This window comes from Crocuta crocuta, unplaced genomic scaffold (assembly GCF_008692635.1).
Source record: "Crocuta crocuta isolate KB4526 unplaced genomic scaffold, BGI_CrCroc_1.0 scaffold73, whole genome shotgun sequence".
Lineage (NCBI taxonomy): Eukaryota > Metazoa > Chordata > Mammalia > Carnivora > Hyaenidae > Crocuta > Crocuta crocuta.
The window spans coordinates 1,652,664-1,672,673 of NW_027529443.1; the positions used below are offsets into that span (position 1 = coordinate 1,652,664).

The 20,010-nt window shown below is 56.3% G+C and overlaps 1 protein-coding gene across 1 annotated transcript in view; it reads right to left on the reverse strand.

Annotated features, from left to right (window-relative positions):
• Positions 1–19,971, reverse strand: part of SBK1 (SH3 domain binding kinase 1) — a 49,997-nt gene extending 30,026 nt beyond the window's left edge. Inside the window, exons 1-3 of the mRNA XM_077760554.1 lie at positions 19,409–19,971; positions 1,921–2,153; positions 730–932 (exon numbers count right to left, since the gene is read on the reverse strand). Coding sequence (XP_077616680.1) covers positions 730–932; positions 1,921–2,146 — 429 coding nt within the window. The 5' untranslated portion in view covers positions 2,147–2,153; positions 19,409–19,971. The remainder of the gene's footprint in view (positions 1–729; positions 933–1,920; positions 2,154–19,408) is intronic.
• Between the last annotated feature and the right edge of the window lie 39 nt (positions 19,972–20,010).

Below are 20,010 nucleotides of genomic sequence, written 5' to 3' on the forward strand. Positions count from 1 at the left end.
CTCCCGGTCGCATTTCCAGGGCTGACCCGCACTCACAACCCCCGCCCTCCGGCGCTGCCTCCTGGGCCATGCCTCTCCCCTCCCCCATCCCACCCAGGCACCCCCTGCTCTCTCTGTGGCCCGGTCGTTTTCATCCCGCACCCTTTTTCCTAGTCACTGCAGCCACAGCCCGGGGCCTGAGCGCCCACGGTGGGCCGGGAGCGTCATCAGCCCCTCACAGCGGCTCTAACGCCCCCTTCTCTTATCCCGATGTCCGGCTCTGAGAGGCCTTGCGCTCACCCACTGAGCGCCAGAGCAGATTCCTACCGGGCACCACCAAATGCAGAGCTGGGAGCCCAGAATTTTCTGGGCACTCCTCCCAACTCCAGGGCACTTCCTTTGGGAAGCCTCTGGTGGCCCTGCGGCCTCCTCTCCCCTCTTGCGCCCTCCCTCCGCCCCCCAACTGTTCCTATGCAGCATCGGACCAGGTTGCTGAGGAGGGTGCTGTTGAACTTCATCCCACCCAGGGCCCACTCAGTCTGTCATCTGGCTTATTTCGCTGTGTCTGTTCCCCACCGGGATGAGCGCAAACCTCTGTTCATCGCTTAGCCCCCAGCCCTGTGGTGGCTGGCATACAGAAGGGGCTCAGTAAATGCTTGTTGATTAAATAAATGGTCTGACGGCTCCTGGAAGCTCCCACTGTGGGGGCAGGAAGGCCGGATCCCCTCCCTGTGCCTCCACACCCAGTACCTGAGGAGGAATGATGTCAAACAGGTCCCCGGCGGGCGCATACTCTTGGGCGAAGACATAGCAGTCCTCAGTCTCAAAGACCACGTCAAAGACCTTGATGATGAAGGGGCTGGAGGAGAGGCTGTTGGTGATGCTCACCTCCCGCAGGAAGTTCTTCAGCTTGGTCTTGCTCTTGTTCACAAACTTCAGCGCCATCTTCGTGCCTGGGGGAGGGGGCAGCAGCCACAGTGGTGAAGGCTCCAGGCCCCCATGCCTGCACCTGACATTCCCCGGCCTGCCGCCACGGCCCCTCCCAGCCCCGGGGTGGTGCGCACCCTCCCCATCTTACTGGAAGCACACTGAGATCCAGGGAGGACAAAGGACTTGCCAAAGGCAGTGAGGCCGGGGTCAGCCCAGGTCTTCTGCACCAGCCTGCAGGCCTCGGTGAGGATGGCCTGCTTCCCCCTCCCCTCTGTCCTTTCCTTCCTGACATGCAGCGTACTTATTCATGCCTCGGTCTCCCCCCGCCCCCCACGCTAGAAGGTAGCCCCCTGAGCGCAGGAATCTGCCTCGCTCATTGTATCTCCACTGCCTACAACAGTGTGGTGCATAGTAGGTGCTCAACACGTGTTTGTTAAATGGCCGACTCAGAAGGAGTGACACACTGAGGGGTGAGGGTCTGCAAGGCATGTGTCCCTGACTCTGCATGGGCAGTCGTCTGTACCCTTTGTGACTACTGGGGTCTTGCCCTGGCTCAAAGCCTCTATAGCTGCGTGAACTTAGCTGAGCAATGGATCTCTGGGTCTCCGGGTCTCATCTGAGAAGTGGAGATGGCCAGTGACCTCCCAGGGACATCTCCCACCCCTCATTAAGCACGGTACGCTGTCCACTCCGCTGGGGTCAGTTATCACCAATGTGCCAGTAATTCCGCTACCACCACCGCCAGCCCTGCCTTCTCTCCTAAGCTCCAGATGTCCTGGGGTCATGCCCTTGGCTGTCCCAAAGGTGCACAACCTGGCCCCAGAGCAGCCCACAATCCAGTCTGGGCCTCAGGCCCCGTCTCAGGTCTCTCTGGGCCGCCCAGGCTGCCTCTCTCCACCTGGACCACGAGCTCTGTCTCCCCGCTGACCTCTTGGCCCCGGAAGAGAACACCCACGGCCTCCCGGCAAGTCCCCAACCCAGCCTTCAAACCCGCCACCTGCAGATGCTCACCCGTGCCCTTGTAGGCCACCAGGTCGACCTTCCCATAGGTGCCCTTGCCCAGCTCCCGGACGAGTTCGTAGTGCTTGGTGACATCGCTAGCTGCTAGCGTGCGGAGGGTCAGTGCCTGCATGTCTTCAGTGAGGAGCGGCACGCCTGCACCCAGCCCAGGGGCGGCCCCCGGCCCACAGCAGGGCAGGGAGCGGGGTGGCTCGGGCTCCGGGCAGCCCACACTCATCTTCTCCCTGTTGTGGTGGATGTGGCATGAAATGTGACATCGAGCCAGGGTCCCCCGGTCCACCCACCTCCTCCTTCCCCAGTACCTAGGGTCCCCAGGTGCCAGGCTCAGGATAACCACACGAGGGCGACAAGCATCTTTGCTGCATCCCCTTTCCCCAAAGCTTCAGGGCCAGGCCTGAGCCACAGTCACTGTCCCCACAGTCCCCACATGGGTACCACTGTCCTGTCTGTCGCAGGCTATCATCCAGACACAGCATCAGACAAGGCACACGTACTTACATCACACAAAGACACTCCATATACCAAGTTCACATGGGTGCCCCTACTCACTAATCTTGATCAGCACCTGCTGTTCTCCAAGAGCCCTGGGCACACATACTAAACAGGTAAGAATCCCCTCCTCGTGGGCAAGAAACACAGTGAGCACATGAATTCTGTATTAGGATCAAAGGGGTTATGGGCTTCTGAGAATGTAAGGCAAAGGGTGGGGAAGGCGGGGTCTCAGGGCAGGGGTCACAGGACCAAATTCTTCAGCCAAGTAGTCGCAGACAAAACGCTGGCAGGGTGGTGCGGATGTGGCCACCCCTCCCCCTCCACAGACTACACAACCCCGCTCAGGTATACACAGCCACAAGTGTGGTGCCGGGCCCCACCTCCCTCCCACCAAGGCCGAGTGCAGCCCGCAAAGGGCCAGCCCTCCCCTACCTCAACCTCCACATTCACAGCCTGACCGACCCCTTCAGTATCCACACAAGCTGCTCCCACCCCTCAGAGGCATTTGTCCCCAGATGGCATTGGGGGGCCAGGGCGCTGCTTCCGGGAGAGTGGGGTGGGGGGCTGAGTGACAGTGAACGCTCACCTGGGGCCTGCATTTCCTGTCTGTCAAGTGGAGGGGGGGGGGCTGGGAGCAGGGAGCCCAGAAGCAGGTGCGCACAGGTCTGTGCCTGTATCCACAGGAGAGACCAGCCCCGGGAGCCTGCCTGCCTCCCCGGGCACCTCCCTGGCCCTCACCTCACTCCCTCCTACCTCCCATCCCAGGTGACTCACCCCACACTTCCCCAGCCCCCACCCCTACATGACCGCCCAAGGCTCTCGGATAGCCGACCTGGAGCTAGCCCCCCGGCTTTGAATCCAGCTCTGTCACCCACTAGCTGGATGGCCCCAGGCAAGTTACTTCATCTCCCCACGCCTCAGTTTTCCATCTAGAAAAAGGATGTATTAGTGCCTTTTCTCTATAGGCTGTTCAGCCGTGGAGTGCTTGGTGCCTGGCACACAGTAAGCGCTCAGTAAGTGCCCAGTGTGGTGTCGCGCGCCCTTAGTGCGCTAGGCCTCCCCTCCAGCTGAGCCCTGCATCCTCACCAGGCCCAGCCGCTCCCCTTCCAGGCCCAAACCCTCTTCTCCTCCTCTGCCTTCCCCTTCCCTCTTGGCACGACCCAGCCTCCCACTTCACACCGAGAGGAGGAACATCAGGAGGGAACTTCCTGGCCTCCCACCCAGCCCCAAACGGAGCTCCATCTGCACGTCCTCCGGCTGCCTGGGGGAGCAGGGGGCCCTCCGCCCCTCCTCCGATTTGGTTCCTGCCCCTCCTGCTTCCTCAGGATCCTGCTCCCCCACTCAGCCCCCTTCCCCTCCATTCATGAGCAAGCCCTGTTCCACAGAACCTCCCCCCGCTGCAGGCACTGCCCTTCCTTCCCTAATTCCTTTGGTCTGAACGGATGCCAGGAGTCTGTCTGAAACGCCACATGAATGCTCTCAGACTGTAGCCTAGATTAGCCCATTTCGTAGACCCCTGGGGGGAGGGATGGCGCCAGGCCCATGGACACAGGGGCCCTGCTGCCCCGACCTCTGCCACGCTCATTGTGTCAAACCCGACTGGGCCATGGCACCTGTCACTGTCCCTATGTGGTCCCAGCTCCAGCCAGACGGTGCCCTCTTACTGCAGCCGCCAACCAGGCTAAAGTGGGTAGCATCTCCCCATAGGGGTCTTTCCTTGCCTTCAGGGCTAGAAGGGGGTCACTGGTCCCAACCTCTACCAAATGTCCCCCCCCGCCCCCCCGCCGTCGTGGGGAGAATTCCTGAGTGAGGAAACCCAAGCGGTCCGCTTTGAGGCAGCAGGGAGAGGTGAGGCTGTCTCTGGGCAAGCGGGGGCCCATCCCCCAGGGGGTCCGATGAGTACACACCCTCTTTGCCTTGAACTCTTCCCCCTGCCGGCCAGGGAGAGACGCCCGGCTGCTCTGCTGACCTACTTCTCCCGATGAGTGTGGACTCCCCGAGGACTGCTGCGCTGGGCGGGCCATGGGTGTGCAGGCACATGTAACACACCCGTGTGCAACGCTCCCACCTGGGGCTTTGGCCCTGCCAGTCACCTGGGACTGTTTCTGCATCCTCTGGGAGCAGCTGCAAGTTGCTAGAAGCTCTCTTCCCCCTTCTCCCCTCCTCCCTCGCCCAGAGATGTTGGGTGCAAGGCTCATCCTTGCTGCTTTGACCCCCAAGTTGCGCTGTGCAGGCAGCTGTTTGGGTCAGGGGTGCAGTCACAGCGGGGTGGGTTTGGGCCCCACGTGTGCCCCCTGCACTCTGGGTTTAGCCCTTGCTTTGACCACCACCCTGCACCGCCTCTCTGGGCTTCAGTGCCTTTCTCTAGTCTCCTCTGCCAGTCCTGCTGCCCGCCTTTATCTCCCCCTGCCCCACAGCCAATCTTCTCTTTATCCTCAGGTCCCACTCTTCCAGGAAGCCTTCCCTGCTGCCCCAGGTGCCGATTCTTGCCTCTTCTGAGCCCCAGGATTCAAATGGGGTCTGTGTGTCTCTCTCTGAAGGTTCCTGTTGAAGATCCTGGGGTGGTCTCCACTCTGTCCCCTGTCTGTCCCCATCGACAGGCCAAGAGCTCTCCGGGGGTAGTGACCACATCTAATCCAGCCATCTCTCATCCTTTCCCTTGGTTGCTAGGGCCCAGTTTTGGGACTCCCCACTACTGACCCCTCCCCCTCCTTCACAACCTCCCTCTCCCTTCAGGCCTTTTCTCTGCCAGACGTCAGCAGGCAACAAGGAATTAATCCACACAGCCCTCCCTGCCGTGGTGTCATAGCCCCAGGAACACACTGCCTCTGACCCAGTTCCGATGCATGTGACTTAAGAGGCACAGTGGGGAGCTAAAGAAACAACACGGGCCTTGGGGCTCAGCAGGCTTGCCCTTGATCCTGCTGGGCGTCACTTTTTAGCTTCGTGACCTTGAGTGAGTCACTTGTCTGGGGAAAATAACAATAGCAATAGCAGCAACTAACACTGAAACAGGGCTTACTACCTGCCGGCCCCTGGTCTCAGGATGAGTTCATCTTATTCAACGGGTAGGTGTTATCATTAGGGCTGAGAGGAATGAGGCACAGAGAGCCTGAATGACTCGCCCAAGGTCATGCAGCCAGTGTTGGGATTGGCCCCAAAGCCGGTGCTCTGAACCACTATTTTCCCAAGTCAGAATGTTGGAGCATCTCATCCAGATCCCTTGGTATCCAAGTAGGGAAACTGAGGCCCAGGAGAGAGCAAAGCCTGAGCTGAAGATGCCCGTGTGTTCACTCAGCTCCTGCTGAGAGGTGACTGTGTGTCAGGCATTGTTCATGGGTATTAACTCCATTAATCCTCACAGCAGTAGGTATACCAGCAACTTCCTTCAGGCGGGGGACTCCAGGCCAGAGAGTCAAGTAAGACACATCTGCCTCCCCGAGTGGTTGAGGGCAGGTACACCTGGCATCAGTGGGAACTTGACCTGAAGCTGTTTTGCTTTCATCACCACTGCCTCCACTTGAAGGAGTGGCTGTGGACTTGGTGGCTGTGAACTTTTCAGCAGCAGGTGGTGGAGGGGGCCCTCGCTGGCCCCCTGTTCATCTCATGTAGTTGGCACTAGTATTCACACTCAAGCCGACTGTGCCGTTCTGGGGGACCCCACGTGCTTTGCACCTCAAGTGTGTGTGTCCTCGCCAGCCCCGAGGGAGGCCCTTGGTTTCCGGTCTGTGTTGCTGAAGGCAGGTGGGTGTCACCCAGCCTTCCCAGCAGCAGTTGTGGCTCTGGCCCTGTGGGCTGGGTCTTCCGCCACATGCTGGGAGGTCTTCCCAAGCCAGGAGCAAGACTGAACTGCCTACCACTTCCTGTGGGCAGGTGGCTTGAGCTGGGTGCCTCTCTTATGAACACTATACCCCATGCACAAACTCAGAGCTACTTTGGGACCTCCCTTCCCTCCCCTCCCCGACCACATGCACACGCAGTGCCAGTATGGCAAAACGTCACTCACTGAGGCCTCCTAAGTACCCTGAGAAGGGCAAGATGCCGCCTGTTTAAAACAAAAAAACAACAAAAAAAAACCACAACTGAACTTAGTACACAGCACAAAATTTACCCGTAGTTGGCGTACCATTCGGTGATTTTAGTAAATGTCCACTGTCACAATCAAGTGATGCTTTCTATCTTATAGATGAAGAACAGAGGCCTAAGAGGTTGGTGATTTACTGTGGTTCTGGCAAAGACACCCAACTGTCCACCAAAACTTTGTGTTCCCAATTTCATAATACAGAGCTGCTGCTGAAGGGTCGCTGTCAGCAGGAAACTGCATTTCCTGCCTGCCTCGCATCTGGGTGTAGCCATGTGACCAGTTTTCCCCAATGGAATGTGAGCAGCAATGATAGATGTCACTGGCTTTTAAGAGTGGGAGGAGTTTCTCTATTCTCGTCCTCTGTGTGCTGGCATGATGCGGAGGCCTCCTCGGTCCTACACGACATGGGGCTACAGGAGAGGAGGAGCCTGGGTGCCTGGCTGTAGGAGGTCTCCTGCCAAAAAGGATTACCCACTCTGCATTTTATGGGAGCCAGAAGGAAACGTCCACAGTGTTAGGCTGCTGAGATCAGGGGCTTGTGTGTTACAGCAGCTAGCACTGCTCTAATCCCAGGATTATGTAGCAAGGAGGCCAAGGAGGTAGGATTTGAACCTCGGTGTGCGCAACCTGCCTGGAGGGGGACCAGTCTGTGGAGAGAGAGGGGCCTGTTCTTATCCTGTTCCCTGGGAGAATAATAATACTGGCAAATATTTATCGGGTGTTTCCATATGTCGGGTGCAGTGCTAACCACAACGGAGTCAATAATTTAACATTTACAAGCCTAGGCACCAGATTCTTCTTCTTCTTCTTCTTTTTTTTTTTAATTTTTTTAATGTGTACTTATTTTTGAGAAAGAGACAGAGCTTGAGCGAGGGAGGGGCAGAGAGAGAGAGGGAGACGCAGAATAGGAAGCAGGCTCCAGGCCCTGAGCTGTCAGCACAGAGCCTGACGCGGGGCTCGAACTCACGAGCCATGAGATCATGACCTGAGCCGAAGTCAGACACTCAACCAACTGAGCCACTCAGGCGCCCTGGCACCAGATTCTTCTATTATCACCCCGTTTTACAGAAAGAGATACGGACACACTGGTGGGCTAACTAATTTGGATTTGAACTCAGCCATCAGGCTTCGGGTCCCATGCTCTCATGCACTGGGTCCTCTGAGGCTCCTGAAGGTAAACCCAAGCAAAGAGTAACTTAGAATGAGACCATTCCCACAGTCCCCACAGGAAGGCCATGTGTTCTCCATCAGTGGGGGTAGAGAAGCGGAGAGTGGGGAGTCAGGGGCGGGAGGTGAGGTTGGACCAAGTAATATCAGCCAGGCCTTTCTGACTCTCACTCTGGGGGTCTAAGATTCTCTGTCCCCATAGTCCAGGCAAACCCCAGGGGTATCTTTAACAAAGCTTTGGCCTAGAGGGATTCCACCCACAGATGATTGTTGCTGGGTGGGTCACCTCCTTGCCTTCGTCTTATTAAAAGCCAAGTGAAAAAAGCAGCCATGAGACATTATTTCGGGTACTGGGTGGGCACAGGGAGCCTGCTTCACTTTGCTTCTGTGTAAAGCGAGGTACTGGAGGCTCATTCCCCTAGCCTCCATGCCGAGCCAGCTCCCGGTCCCCCCCCCAGACCCCCTGATCTGCCTCCCGGCTTCTCCCTCTGAGGCCTCCGTACCCCTGTCTCAGGACCACATCTGACCCACTCCTTGTCTTTCTCCGGCATTTTCAGTGGCTCCCTAAGTCGGCCTGTGGTGCTTTCTTCCTGCTCATCACGAATTTCCCTTTCTCCAGGGAATGACCCCTTTCTCAGGCCATGTGGTTCAGTACACTTGTCTCCATCCTGGCTTTAGGGGCAGGCCAGCAGATCCACCCCATCTGCCAGGTCACTGTGACTGGTTCATCGATGAACCCGTGACCAAAGGTGACCCACTGGGATCTAGCCCTCGGACTCTGGCTGCAGCTATCAGGAAGGAGATATCTCCTGACCCCTAGTGCACCCTAATGCAAAGCTGGAGGAGGTCCCTGGTCAGGAGCTGCTGGGGGCCACTTGGCCACCATATGGGGAGAGCCTGCCCGAGAATGAAGCAACAGAGAGGAAAAGCAGAGCTGTAAGGTGGAGAGGATTTGGATGACTCTGGGCGCCTGGGTCCAGGCTTGACTAAAGGCAATTATACTCCTGATCGTTGGTTGCATGCATCGATGCATTTCCTTTCTGGCTTAAGCCACTTTGAGTTGAGTTTATGTAACTTGCAACCTAAAGATTCTGGAGAAGTACATCCACTCAGGCCTGGGCACTGTGTCAGGTGCTGGCATGGGGCGAGTAGGTTAGAGCAATGCATCAGGTAGAAGGTGTGAACCTATGCTTCAGGAAGGCAGATAAAATAAGGACTCAGGTACCCAGAAGTCTGGAAAGCCAATGTCAGCACTCCAGCGTTTCCAAGAAGGGCATGGCATTGGGGATCAGGGTGGCTTCTTGGAGGAGGCAACACACAAACGGGCTTTGAAGGGGACTGACGATCCAGCAAGAAACCCAAGAGCTCCTTGAAAGCAAGCCTCATGCTTTCATCACCTTGGCGTTCCTAGCACTTAGCCAGGGTGTGACAAATGCCAGGTGAGTAACGCTTTCCGTGTTAGGCACGTTGTAAATTTTTATATCCTGGCTTTCCTGAACATGACCCTGCGGGCACACAGTTATTTTCTCAGGGGCTTGTGTGAGGAATCATTGGCCCCATTTCTGGACTGACAGCCAGAAAAGAACAGTGATTTGCTCAAAATCACACAGAAAGTCAGTGGCAGGGCTGGGCTAGAGGCCAAGGTGCAGGGCGAGGTGTGCTCTCTCTAACAGCTGGGGCCCCAAGCTCAGCAGAGATGGGTGTGACTGGGAGTGCCACCGGTGTGGACAGAGGGGCGGGAGGTACAAGGATAACGGTGATAGTGACGGCGAAAGTGACAGAAGTGCTAACACTAAGGATCGCTGTTATGTGCCTAGGGCCTCACAGAAATGAACTCATCTAACCTTCCAACATCCTAAGACACAGGGACTATTCTTTACCCCAATTTCCAGATGAGGAAACACAGGCCCAGAGCAGTCATGTTACTTGATCAAGATCATCCAATAAATGGCAGAGCTGGGATTCAAATCCAGGCATTATCACTCCAGTGTCCCAAAGCCTAACCACTCGGTTTCATTGTCCCTAAATTGATACAGCACAGTTTATCACTCATATTCTCAGTATGCCAATGCTTTACATTACTGCTGTCATCCAATCGTCACAGCAACCCCATTTTACAGATCAGGACACCGAGGCTCAGAGGGGTTCAGTAGCCCGCCTAAGGCCACTCAGCCGATGAATTGCAGAGACAAGGACTGACCCCTAAAGTTCGCCTGCTCCTCTCCTCTCTTCTCCCCTCCCCTCTCCTCTATGTCTCTGGTTTGCAGCCCAGGCCTCACTCTGGCCCCACTGCCTTCAGCACCACAGGCAAGGACAGCACCCTGCAGGCCCAGCGCCAAGGGCCAGGTTAGGAGAGGCCGGAGTTGGGAAAGCAGCCAGGGTGGATGGCCTGCTGCAGAACTGGAACTCGGGCCTCCAGGGCTGGAAGGGGATGCGTGGGTAACCATCACTGCTTTAACCAAACCCCTACTGGGTTGTGTTCAACACTCGTGCTATTATAAACAACGAGAAGCCTGTACATAACTCATTTTGCAGTGTGCAGATGTGTCTGTAGGCTCAATTCTAGACACGGGTTGCCAGGTTAAAGGGTGAGTGCGTTTGGAATTTCTGTAGAATGTCCGATTCCCCCAGAGGGCTGTGCCACTGGCCCTCCCCCAGCCGTGTAGGAGAGGGTTGCTTCTTGGCAGAGCTGACACCAACTCCTTCGCCCTCTCTGGGCCTCTGTATTGCGTTATTCAGTACTAGTACGTTACTTTGAACTGGGGGGTGGGGAATACGAATAGGTTTCTCACTTGCTTGTTATTTGCATAAAGTAACTCTGGAATCGACATCAGACATTAACAAAGGCACTTGACCACCCTTGGCACTCACCCCCACCTTCTCCCTCAGCTATTGCGGGAACCTTCTCTCTGATCCCCTCACCCACTGCAATCTATTCTTGACCCAGGGCCGGGGAGCCTGGCAGAACCCACTCAGGTCACATTGTTTCCACCATCCGCTCTCATTTCATTCCAAAGTCCTTACAGGGGCCCTCAGCTTACCCTGCTGACCTGTCTCCTCCCTCCCTCTGCTCCACACACACCGGTCTCCTTGCTGGTCCTCAAACACAGCAGCTCCCGGCCTGGGGGCTGTTCTCTCTGTCCTTAGATGGCTCCGTGACTCCGAGTTCTGCTCAGATGACAGCTTCTCAACCAGGTTTCCTCCACGGTACTCCAGTTGTCCTGCTCCGGCTGCCCCCAGGAGAGGGTATCACTCTCTAATGTGTTATATAATTTACTGACGGGCTCTATCTATTATGGCCGTCTCTCTTCCCCACTAGAACTTAAGCACTAGGAGGGCAAGGACTTTGTGGGGCTGGTTTTGGTCACTGCTAATCCCCCCAGCACGGTGCCTGCACATCATTGGCACTTAATCGATCTTTGGTGAATGAATGAATGCATGATTGCATACATCTCTGGGGAGAGGTGTGGGAACTGAGTAAAGAGGCAGGAATGAAACTTTTCACGAGGATTTCACAATCCTTTTGGGTCTAGGGAGTAAAAGGAACTGGGTGCGGTTGGTGGTCCAGGCAAAGCCAAAGGAAGATGCAAGGGGAGGCCGTGCCTGTCCGCCTAGGCTCAACAGCCCAGGGCTGGGATCCCCTGAGATGGGCCAGAGGAGGGGTGGCCCCCGGGAGTCTCCTTGACACCCCACCCTAACTAGGGTCCTCTCTAGGTCCCCAAGGCAGGTGCCCTAGTCTGGCTCTTGGCTGTTCAGCACCTTCCCTAGAGGGTGTCCTTGATCCTTTCGTTTGTTTGCCCGACTGCAGAAATCTGTTCATATGTGGGTCCTCCTATCTGCTGCCAGGGGGTGGGGAGACCCAGAGCCCAGCCTTCTGGCTCCAGAAAGAGGTCTATGAGGGGCTTGGAAAAGCACTGGGCCCTGAGGCTGGTCCCAAGGAGCTCTGGTCAGCCCTCTGCCTTCCCTTCTCTTCAGTTTTCCAACCTATGAAATGAGTTCTTTTATTTAGGGGTTCTTATCCCTTCATGAGTCACCGAAGGTTCACTACCCTCTTCTCTGAAAAGGTCCCCGGTCATGCACGCTTCTATGTACAACCTCAGGGGGTCAGGGCCCCAGGGAGCCCTCCCTCAAGAGCCTCCAGATAGGGCCTCTCCCTCCCCTTGGTCTTTCAACACAAATATAAGCTCCAGCAAACATTCTGTTCTGTGCAAGAGGAGAAAGAGAAGAAGATTCTCAAATCACTTCCTTGTCTTCCCCCTCATGGTGCAAATTCCAGCTCCATCCCTTCTTGCTGTGTGACCCGAGGCAGGCTGCACCACTTGCCCAGCCTCAGTTTGCCCCTCAGGAAAATGGGGCTGAGAATTCTCATCTAACATGGTAAGAATTAAATGGGCACTGGCTGGAGAGAAAGGCCCGAGGCCATGGTTCTGTTGTGGATATGGTACAACCTTGCACCATCCTGGGGAAGGCTGTACTCTTGACTGTGTCTCAGTTTTCTATGCTGGAAATGGGGGCTGTTTGGGCTCTGCTAAATCTCACCCCCTGAACCCGCTTGAGCCAGAAGGGGATTTGGAGGCCATCTGACCCAGCTCCCACACTTCCCAGGTGAGGAAGCTGAGAGAAAGAGCTGGAACTTCAACAAAACCAAGCGGCCGAAACTGGAAACAACCTTCAGGCCACTGCCCTCCCCACTAGGGGCAGCCTGGGGTTCCCCTGGCTGCGAGGCTCTGCCTCAGCCTCCCCTCCCAGCTGGCGCAGTCAGCCCCTTCCCTGGGGCGCATCCTTGGCGGTTATTAATAGCTTGTGACGCGGTCTGCCTGCAGCTGGTGCCCAGAGCCGGAACAGGCGCTCGGCTTCTCTTTGCCCTCCCCAGCCAGACCCTGGGGGGAGCTGGGAGTCCTAGGCCTCACCCCTCCCCACCTGCCTGAGACGGCCCCTGTGGGTGTCGGAGGTGAGCCTTGTTGCCCCAGGTGAGGCAGGCAGCCCAGCACCCGGGAGATTAAGGGGAGTGGAGGGCCGAGAGCACAGAGGTGCTGGGGGCCTGGGCTGGGGATCCACCCGTGGGTAGGTGGTGGCCACTGGAGAGACAGCAGCGTGAGCAGAGGCCCCTGAGGAGACGAGCCCTTCCCTAGCTATGGCGCTCAGCTCTTCCCTGAGCCGCTAGCCCGGGTGGAATGAGGATGTAGCCCAGCCTAGCTCAGGAGACCAGAGCCCCGCATTCAGGCATTCCTGGGTAGGGCCACCACCATTTCTCGTCACGAGGCGCTGGGTAAGTCACTTATTCCCTCTGTGCTTCCACTTCCTCATCAGTAAAACGAGGATGTTATGGTGCAAGTTAAAGTACTATTAATAATAGCTAACATTTATGAGCCACTTAAAGTAGAAGTTCTTTATGTATATAGAGGCTCGTTCAAAACTCACAACAGGGGTGCCTGGGTGGCTCAGTTGGTTAAGTGTCTGACTCTTGGTTTCAGCTCAGGTCACGATCTCCAGGTTCATGAGTTCGAGCCCTGCATCAGGCTCCGCACTGACAGGATTCTCCCTCTCTCTCCCTCTCTCTCTGCCCCTTCCCTGCTCATGCTCTCTCTCAAAATAAATAAATAAGCCTTAAAAATTAAAAAAAAAAATCTCACAACAATCTTGGGAGAAGCTATTATTATTCCCATTTTGTTCCTTAGGGCTCAGGAAAACTGAGACTCAGAGAGTGAAAGATTGGGTGACATGTCCTGTGTCATACAGTTAAGAAGTGGCTTAGTGATATCTCTCTGTCTGGCTCCAGAACATTCAATGAATACTTGTCGAGCATCTACTATGTTCTGGGATCTGGAATACATTCATGAACCAAACAAACAGCCCCGCCCTCAAAGAACTTATGTTCTAGCTGGAGGCAGACAATCGTAAGGGTGGGTTAAGAGATGTAGGTCAGAGGGGATTAAGTCCTAAAGAGGAAAACAAGGTTGGGGGTGAGAGATGAAACTGTAGACAGAGTGGTCAGGAAAGGTCTCACTGACAAGGCTACAAGCATGTGGATACGCTAGCGGAAGAGCTAGAGGCCCAGGGAGCAGTGAGGAGGTGGGCACGGTGGTGGGTAAGGGCTCAGGAGGTGGGGCGACAAAGGTAGGTGTGTAAGGCCAAAGCGCAGGAGGTGAGGAGAGAAAGGAAGAGTGTGCGGGCCTTGGGGGCCACGGCAAGGACCTGGCTTTCACTCCGCGAGATGCACTCCAAACCCCTGACTTGAGCAAACCCTTCCTGAAGCCAACCTGTGTGCCAGGCTCTGGGAGGTGAACAGATGGCACGAACCTGACCTTACACTTAAAAGAGACTTAGAGTCGAGCTTCCTACGGCATTCCACCACTGTCCCAGGCATGGGGCTGAGGAGGAACGGGTAAGGGATGTCGTAAAAGCTTCTGGAAAAGTTCTGTGGGCCTGCTCGGCAGTTTCCTCCACGCTGCAGCGCTCGCTGGTCATGGCCCCACGTGAGCAGAGGTGTGGGAGCAGGAAAGCTGAGTGATATGTCCAGAAGCACAGCCACAGCCCGGAACGGTCCCGTCGGCTCCTTCTGGCTGGACTTGCTCTGTGAATTGTGTGTGAATGGTCTAAACGTGAGCAGAATGTTCTCTGAATCCTAGATGTGGAAGCGTGAGTAAAGACCTTCACCTCTGAGCTTCCAGTTTTCTTTTTTCTCCCTTAAAAGTGGGGCTAACACCCCCTTTCTGCTGAGGGCTTGTGGGGACTAACATTCACAGCACTTTACAAATAGTCATTCGCTTCATCCTCCCAACGACCCCAAAAGGCAGGCGCTACCATCATCCCTTTTTGTAGGTGAGAGATCTGCGGCACAGAGAGGTTAAGCCCCTTGCCCAGGGTCACACAGCAGGGTCTAGAAGTTGTGCTTTTCACCACTAAAATATGTTAACTGGGGGCCTCGCCACCCCTCCTGGAAACACTTGGGAATCAGGGCTGGCAGACACCTGAGCTGTTGGGAAGGGAAGATCTCCCCGAAGGGCAGTGGGCCCTCGCTAGAGAATGGGAAGCCTTCCTTCTACAATGGGGGAGTCGACCAGACCCAGGGGAGCTAATCTGGGGTGGAGATGTGTGCAGCCTCTCTAGGGCCTGACCAGGAGGGTGAGAAGGCTCTGTCCTGTCCAGTCCCCACACCCCTGTCCCTCAGGGCCCTCCCAAAGACCAGAGGCTGTTGGAACATTCTCTGGCTAATGTCATAGGGAAGGAGCGCTGGTGCAGAGGGATCACTGTGGCTTCCTCCGGCCTGGCCCAGCTCATTTGCATACCCCACAGGGTGTGGCAGAAGTGACAGAGCAAACACTTAAGGAGCAGGCACTGTTAAAAGTGCTTCACTTATAAAGGTTCATCTAATCCTCCCCATAACTCTAGGAGGGAGGAGCTGTTTTCACCCCCGCACTATGTCAGAAGGAACTGAGGCTTGGGACAACTGCCTCGTCCAAGGTCACACAGCCATGGAACGGTACAGGTGGGATTTGAACCCAAGGAGTTCGATGCCGGTTTCACCCAAACCCTTGGTGGCTCATAGAAGTGGGGAGTCAAAATCTTCGCTGTCCTCAGCACTAATTGAGAAAGCAGTGCCCAGTGTCCGGCATGGAGCACTTGACATTGAAAAATGTTCCACCGCTTCCTCCCAACCCTGATATTACATGGCTCCCCACTGGGGGCTGAGCTGGGAATCTGGACCTGTCATCTCACCAGACTGTAACCAAACCATGGCAGCGAGAGGGGAGGGAGGGGCTCTAATTGGACCCTTCGGGCCCACTGCTGCATCTTCCTGAGGCCAGAAAGGGGGCTCAGGGGAGCAGAGCAGGGAGTGGGTGGTTTGGGTAAGACTCAGGTTCTGTTGGAGATGCTGGTCCTGGCTCTGGGCTGAAGCCCAACCGCCTGGGGCAGCAAAGCCTTGGGAACTCACTCAGCAAAAGCCCAAGCAGGTGCCTCACCTAGAAAGCAGAAGCGGGAATGAAGAGGGCCTCAACTATAGAACTGTGGCTAAGCTGCCCTAGATCCCACCCCTTGCCACAGGGTAAGGTTCTGGAAAGGCCCTCACAGACTCTCAGGCTTGAACTCCACCCCATCCTGCCCGGACCACAGCATAGTCATGCTTCATGCTCCTAAGCACCACGTAGTACTGGCTCTCAAACACTCCCTTCCCCTTTCTCGGGGAAGCCCTGTGGTCTCCCCATACTGGCTATGGGAAAACCAAGGGTGCGTTACCGCTAAGGCATAGTCACCCACTTACCCCTGCCCCTTTGAACAAGAGTCACTAGTTACTGAGGACATTGGACATGCCAGATCCCGTCCTAGGCCCTCTTCATGCGTCAGCTTACTTAATCCCCCTGATGACCTTGAGGTAGATATCATCCTTGTTTTGCACACAAGCAAACCAAAGCTCAGAGAGGATAAGTGACTTAATCAAGGTCACACAGCAGCAATGTGGGAAACCCTGGCAGAGTCCGGGGCCCGTAATCTGTCTCCTTTGACCTCGGGCTTCTATAGACCTTCATCCAGGAAGATAGTACACTCCCTTCCAGGGCCACGTCCAGTGGCCGGAGCCTAGTGCTGGCCCCTGGCCCCTGGCCCAGTCATTTGGCAACACCCATTGGCTTCATTAATGTTTAGGGAATGTCAATACTTTTGAGGGACTCCTGCCTCTAGGCCCCCATCTCTCCTGCCTGACCAAACCTTAAAGCAGCTTGGACTCAGTCCTAGAAAGTTAGAGCAAGGAGTGAGCTTATAGCAGAGAAAACCTCTAGTCCGATTCCTCTGTACACCTGGGTAAACTGAGGCCCAGAAAGCAGCTCTCCCCCCCAAGAGTCCTCAGCGGTAGCTGGGCCTAGAGCCTTGGTCTTTTGCTCCTGAGCAATTAAAAACAAGTTTTGGGTGGGTGAATCCTTGTAGCACAATGAACAGTCATAAGACAGAGCCTAGAATTAAAAGTGGGGCCAGGCTGGGATGCTCTGGATAGAGGAATTCAAGTTCACTTCCCCACTTAGCCCTGGAGGGATGTTGCGCTGTGCAAGTTCTAACTTGACCACGAGGGAGGCAGGGAACAGCCGCATGTGCAAAATGCACACAGACGAAGGTCACCTGCTGAGCAAACACATTCTGGCCCCCACCTAGGAGGGGCTAGCGGGTCACATAAATGAGTGAGCAGGCCAGCAGAGGCCTGGGGTGAGCTGGAGGGCAAGAGTCCTATAAAAGGTGGTGACTCTTCGGCTCTGGCCTGGGGTTGCCACATCATCTGAGTCTTCAAGAGGCTCCGAAAATCAGTATTTGTATATGAAATTGTATGTTTGTTTGTTTTTTTTAAACACTGGCCACAAATGCAAACATGAGAAAAACACTAACAGCATCGACAAAATGTGTCTAGAAGCTGTATTTTACAACAGGTGCTATACAGCAGGCTGGGCTCTAGGGTGGACACAGCCCTTGCAGCGTGGACAAGACAGACAAGGTCTCGTCCCCCAGAGCTTGGGATCTAGGGGTGGAGATAAGGTCTCCCAGCACACAGAGACACGTGCTACTATCTCCAAGCCACCAACCAGCAACCAATCCAACTCAGCCCTGAGCTCCCGGTCAGGCCAGGTCAGATCGAAAGGGGCGGTGGGGGCAGAAGGCTGCTCCGGAGGCAGCCTATAGCAGGGCTTCTCAGGTGAAGGGACCGGCCCCCCAGTGGAGGGCGGGAGTCAGAGGACACGGAGGAGAGGAGCCAGAAGTATGAGACGGTGAGTGGGGAGTGAGAGCGGACGTCTGAGAGGTGGGTTAGGGCCAGTGCAGGGGCCTCGCTACAAAGGGCCTGGACTTTATTCCAGACTCAGCAGGGAGCCACTGCAGGTTAGGGAAGAGGAAGATCTTACTCTCTGGCCTCTTGATGTTTTTCCCTAGTCACAATGAGTCAAATCTCTGCAACTCAGCGTCTCACTCCACTCCCTTGCCCGTGGGTCATATGATAAGGCTCCGGGCTCCCGGGAACCCACTGGAAATGAACTCCTTCGGAGAGGGAGGAGACACACCTGGGTGCTCCTCGTGGCCCAACTGTGATCTACATTCTGCAGAGTGAGTGGCTCACTCTCTGTCATTATCCCTGGGAGATGCCACGCGCTTGCCCAAGGTCACCCGGTCTTCAGAGCGGCTGGCTCTCTCCACGGCTTGGGCTCAGGGGGTCTGCCTCAACTGTCCTTGAATGTGCAGGAAGGGCTGCAGGAGATCCGGGCTGAAGCACCCCAACCTCTGCTCCTGCTGGTCATATCCTCTCCCTTGGGTCAAGGCCAGCAGCAGGTGGGGTGGGGGCACTTGGTAGTGGGAACAGGGGAGAAGAGGGATCAGTCTCCAGGCTTAGGGCCTCCAGGTCTGCAGCAGGAGGAGGGTCAGGTGCTTCAGGCGTGGGGTCAGAACTGGTCAACTGGACCTGACCAGGCCTACCTCCACGGGCCCAACAGAGAGTGTCTGCTTTTAGTCTGCAAACTAAAAGCAGTCCCAGGGCCTGACAACCACAAGAGACCAGGAAAAGGGGATCAGAATGTAGCAGGGGAAAAAAAAAACAACCAAAACACCTTGACTCCATTGCCTGGCACATCACAGACACTAGCTAAAGGTTTGTTGAATGAATAAATGAACAAAGGAACTCCCAGTGGGGCTACCTGTATCAAGTCCTGCCTTCCTCAGCATTGTGGCTTGCCTGCAGAGGGCTCAGAGAGAAGAGACTGGGGGAACCCCAGCAGCCCTGAGTGTGTTGTTTCCTCAGTGCGGTCCGGCCGCTTCCCAGGATCTCTGATCCAGAATTTCAGGGTACAACACCCGCTGGGCCCCTCATCTTCCCAGGAGCGGCAGAGCCTGGGGGTCCTGGCCGTTACTGAGAGCCGGGCTGGGCCTGGCTTTGTATAGCCTGGAAAGCTAAAGCAAAAACCTAGAATGGTCTCTTGGTTGTCCAGGACACGCTGATCCAGCCTGAGGTTTGGCCCTGGGTATTATGGAGGTCGGGAAGAGAAGGGAAGGAAGGATCTGCTGGCCCTAGGGCACATGGGGACAGAAAGGTGCCCTGACCTGAAATGGCTTCTTGGTCCAGACTACCTCTCCTCCCCAGAGATCAGTGCCTCACTTTGGAAAGAGCTTGCCCCCTCCTGCAAAACATACACAGTATGGCCTGGGGGAGACCTTCCCTGTGGCCTGGGTGGGGGGCCATGGAGTCACAGAGAAAATACGGGATTCCCACCCATTCTCTCAAACACACCCCTTCCTTGCCCTCTCACAGACAAAGACACACACCCAATGCTTCGGCTATCACCCTAGGGCCACACACCGCAGGCCCCCTCACCTGTGGACGTCCCCAAATCTCCTCCCAGGGGGACTTCACTTGAAAACTCAGCCTCGCCTTGGGGGGAGGGGTATATATATACTCCAAGGGCCGAGAGTCCAACAGCCCCAGGATCACAGCTTTGCGGGGCGGGGGGCGGGGGGTGACTCTCCACCCTATTTCCTCCTCTCCGTGGCATAAGGGGCTCTGCCACTACTCCCCTGGGANNNNAGGGCTAGGGTGGGGGGGTGGGGGAAGGGAGAGGAGGAGGGGGCGGCTCCTCCAAGCGAGACACAAAGAGACGTCCTTCAGCCTCGGCTCCATGGCGACGCTGGGGAGGGGGCAGTGTGCACCCAATACTTCCTTCCCCACCTGCAGGGCTAGGGACCTCGGCAGCCACTCACCTGGGCCCGGCTTACCTGGGCTGGGGCCGCGGGGACGCCGCGGCAGGGGGCCTGGGCGCCGTCTCGGTTTCCGTCAGCCCGGCCCGGGGGGGCTCAGGGCGCCACAACCATGGGCTGGGATGCGCAGGGCGCGGCGAGGGGCTCAGTCGCCAGGGTCCCGGAGCTTTGAGGGGGGCCCCGAGGCCTCTTGCTGGTGAGGGATAGCTCCTGCTGTCCTCGGTTCCCTAGATTTGGGGTTCCTGTGTACCGGAATTGGGGGGGGATCTAGGAACCCCCTGATCTAGGGACGTTCTGAGCTGGGTCTTCGTGTCTTGAGGTGTGGAGTTGTAATGACCAGGTTCTTGACAGGGGGTCCCAGCAATCCCGGACGAGGGGGTCACTGCGTTCTAGGTCTTGGGGGGGCCCAGATTGAAGAGGGGGAGTCTTAGCCGTACCGTAGGGAGGTCACTGTCTTCTGAATACGGAGGAAGTCTCCGCTTTCCCCAGCAGGGGAGTAGCTCTCTGTTGGATCTGGAGGGGGTCTCCCGGTTTCTTGGGGGGGTCTCTGGGTCCTGGATGTGGTGGGGGGGATCCCCGCTCTCCCCGGCTGCGGGGGCTTGCTGAGTCCCGGCCACCGG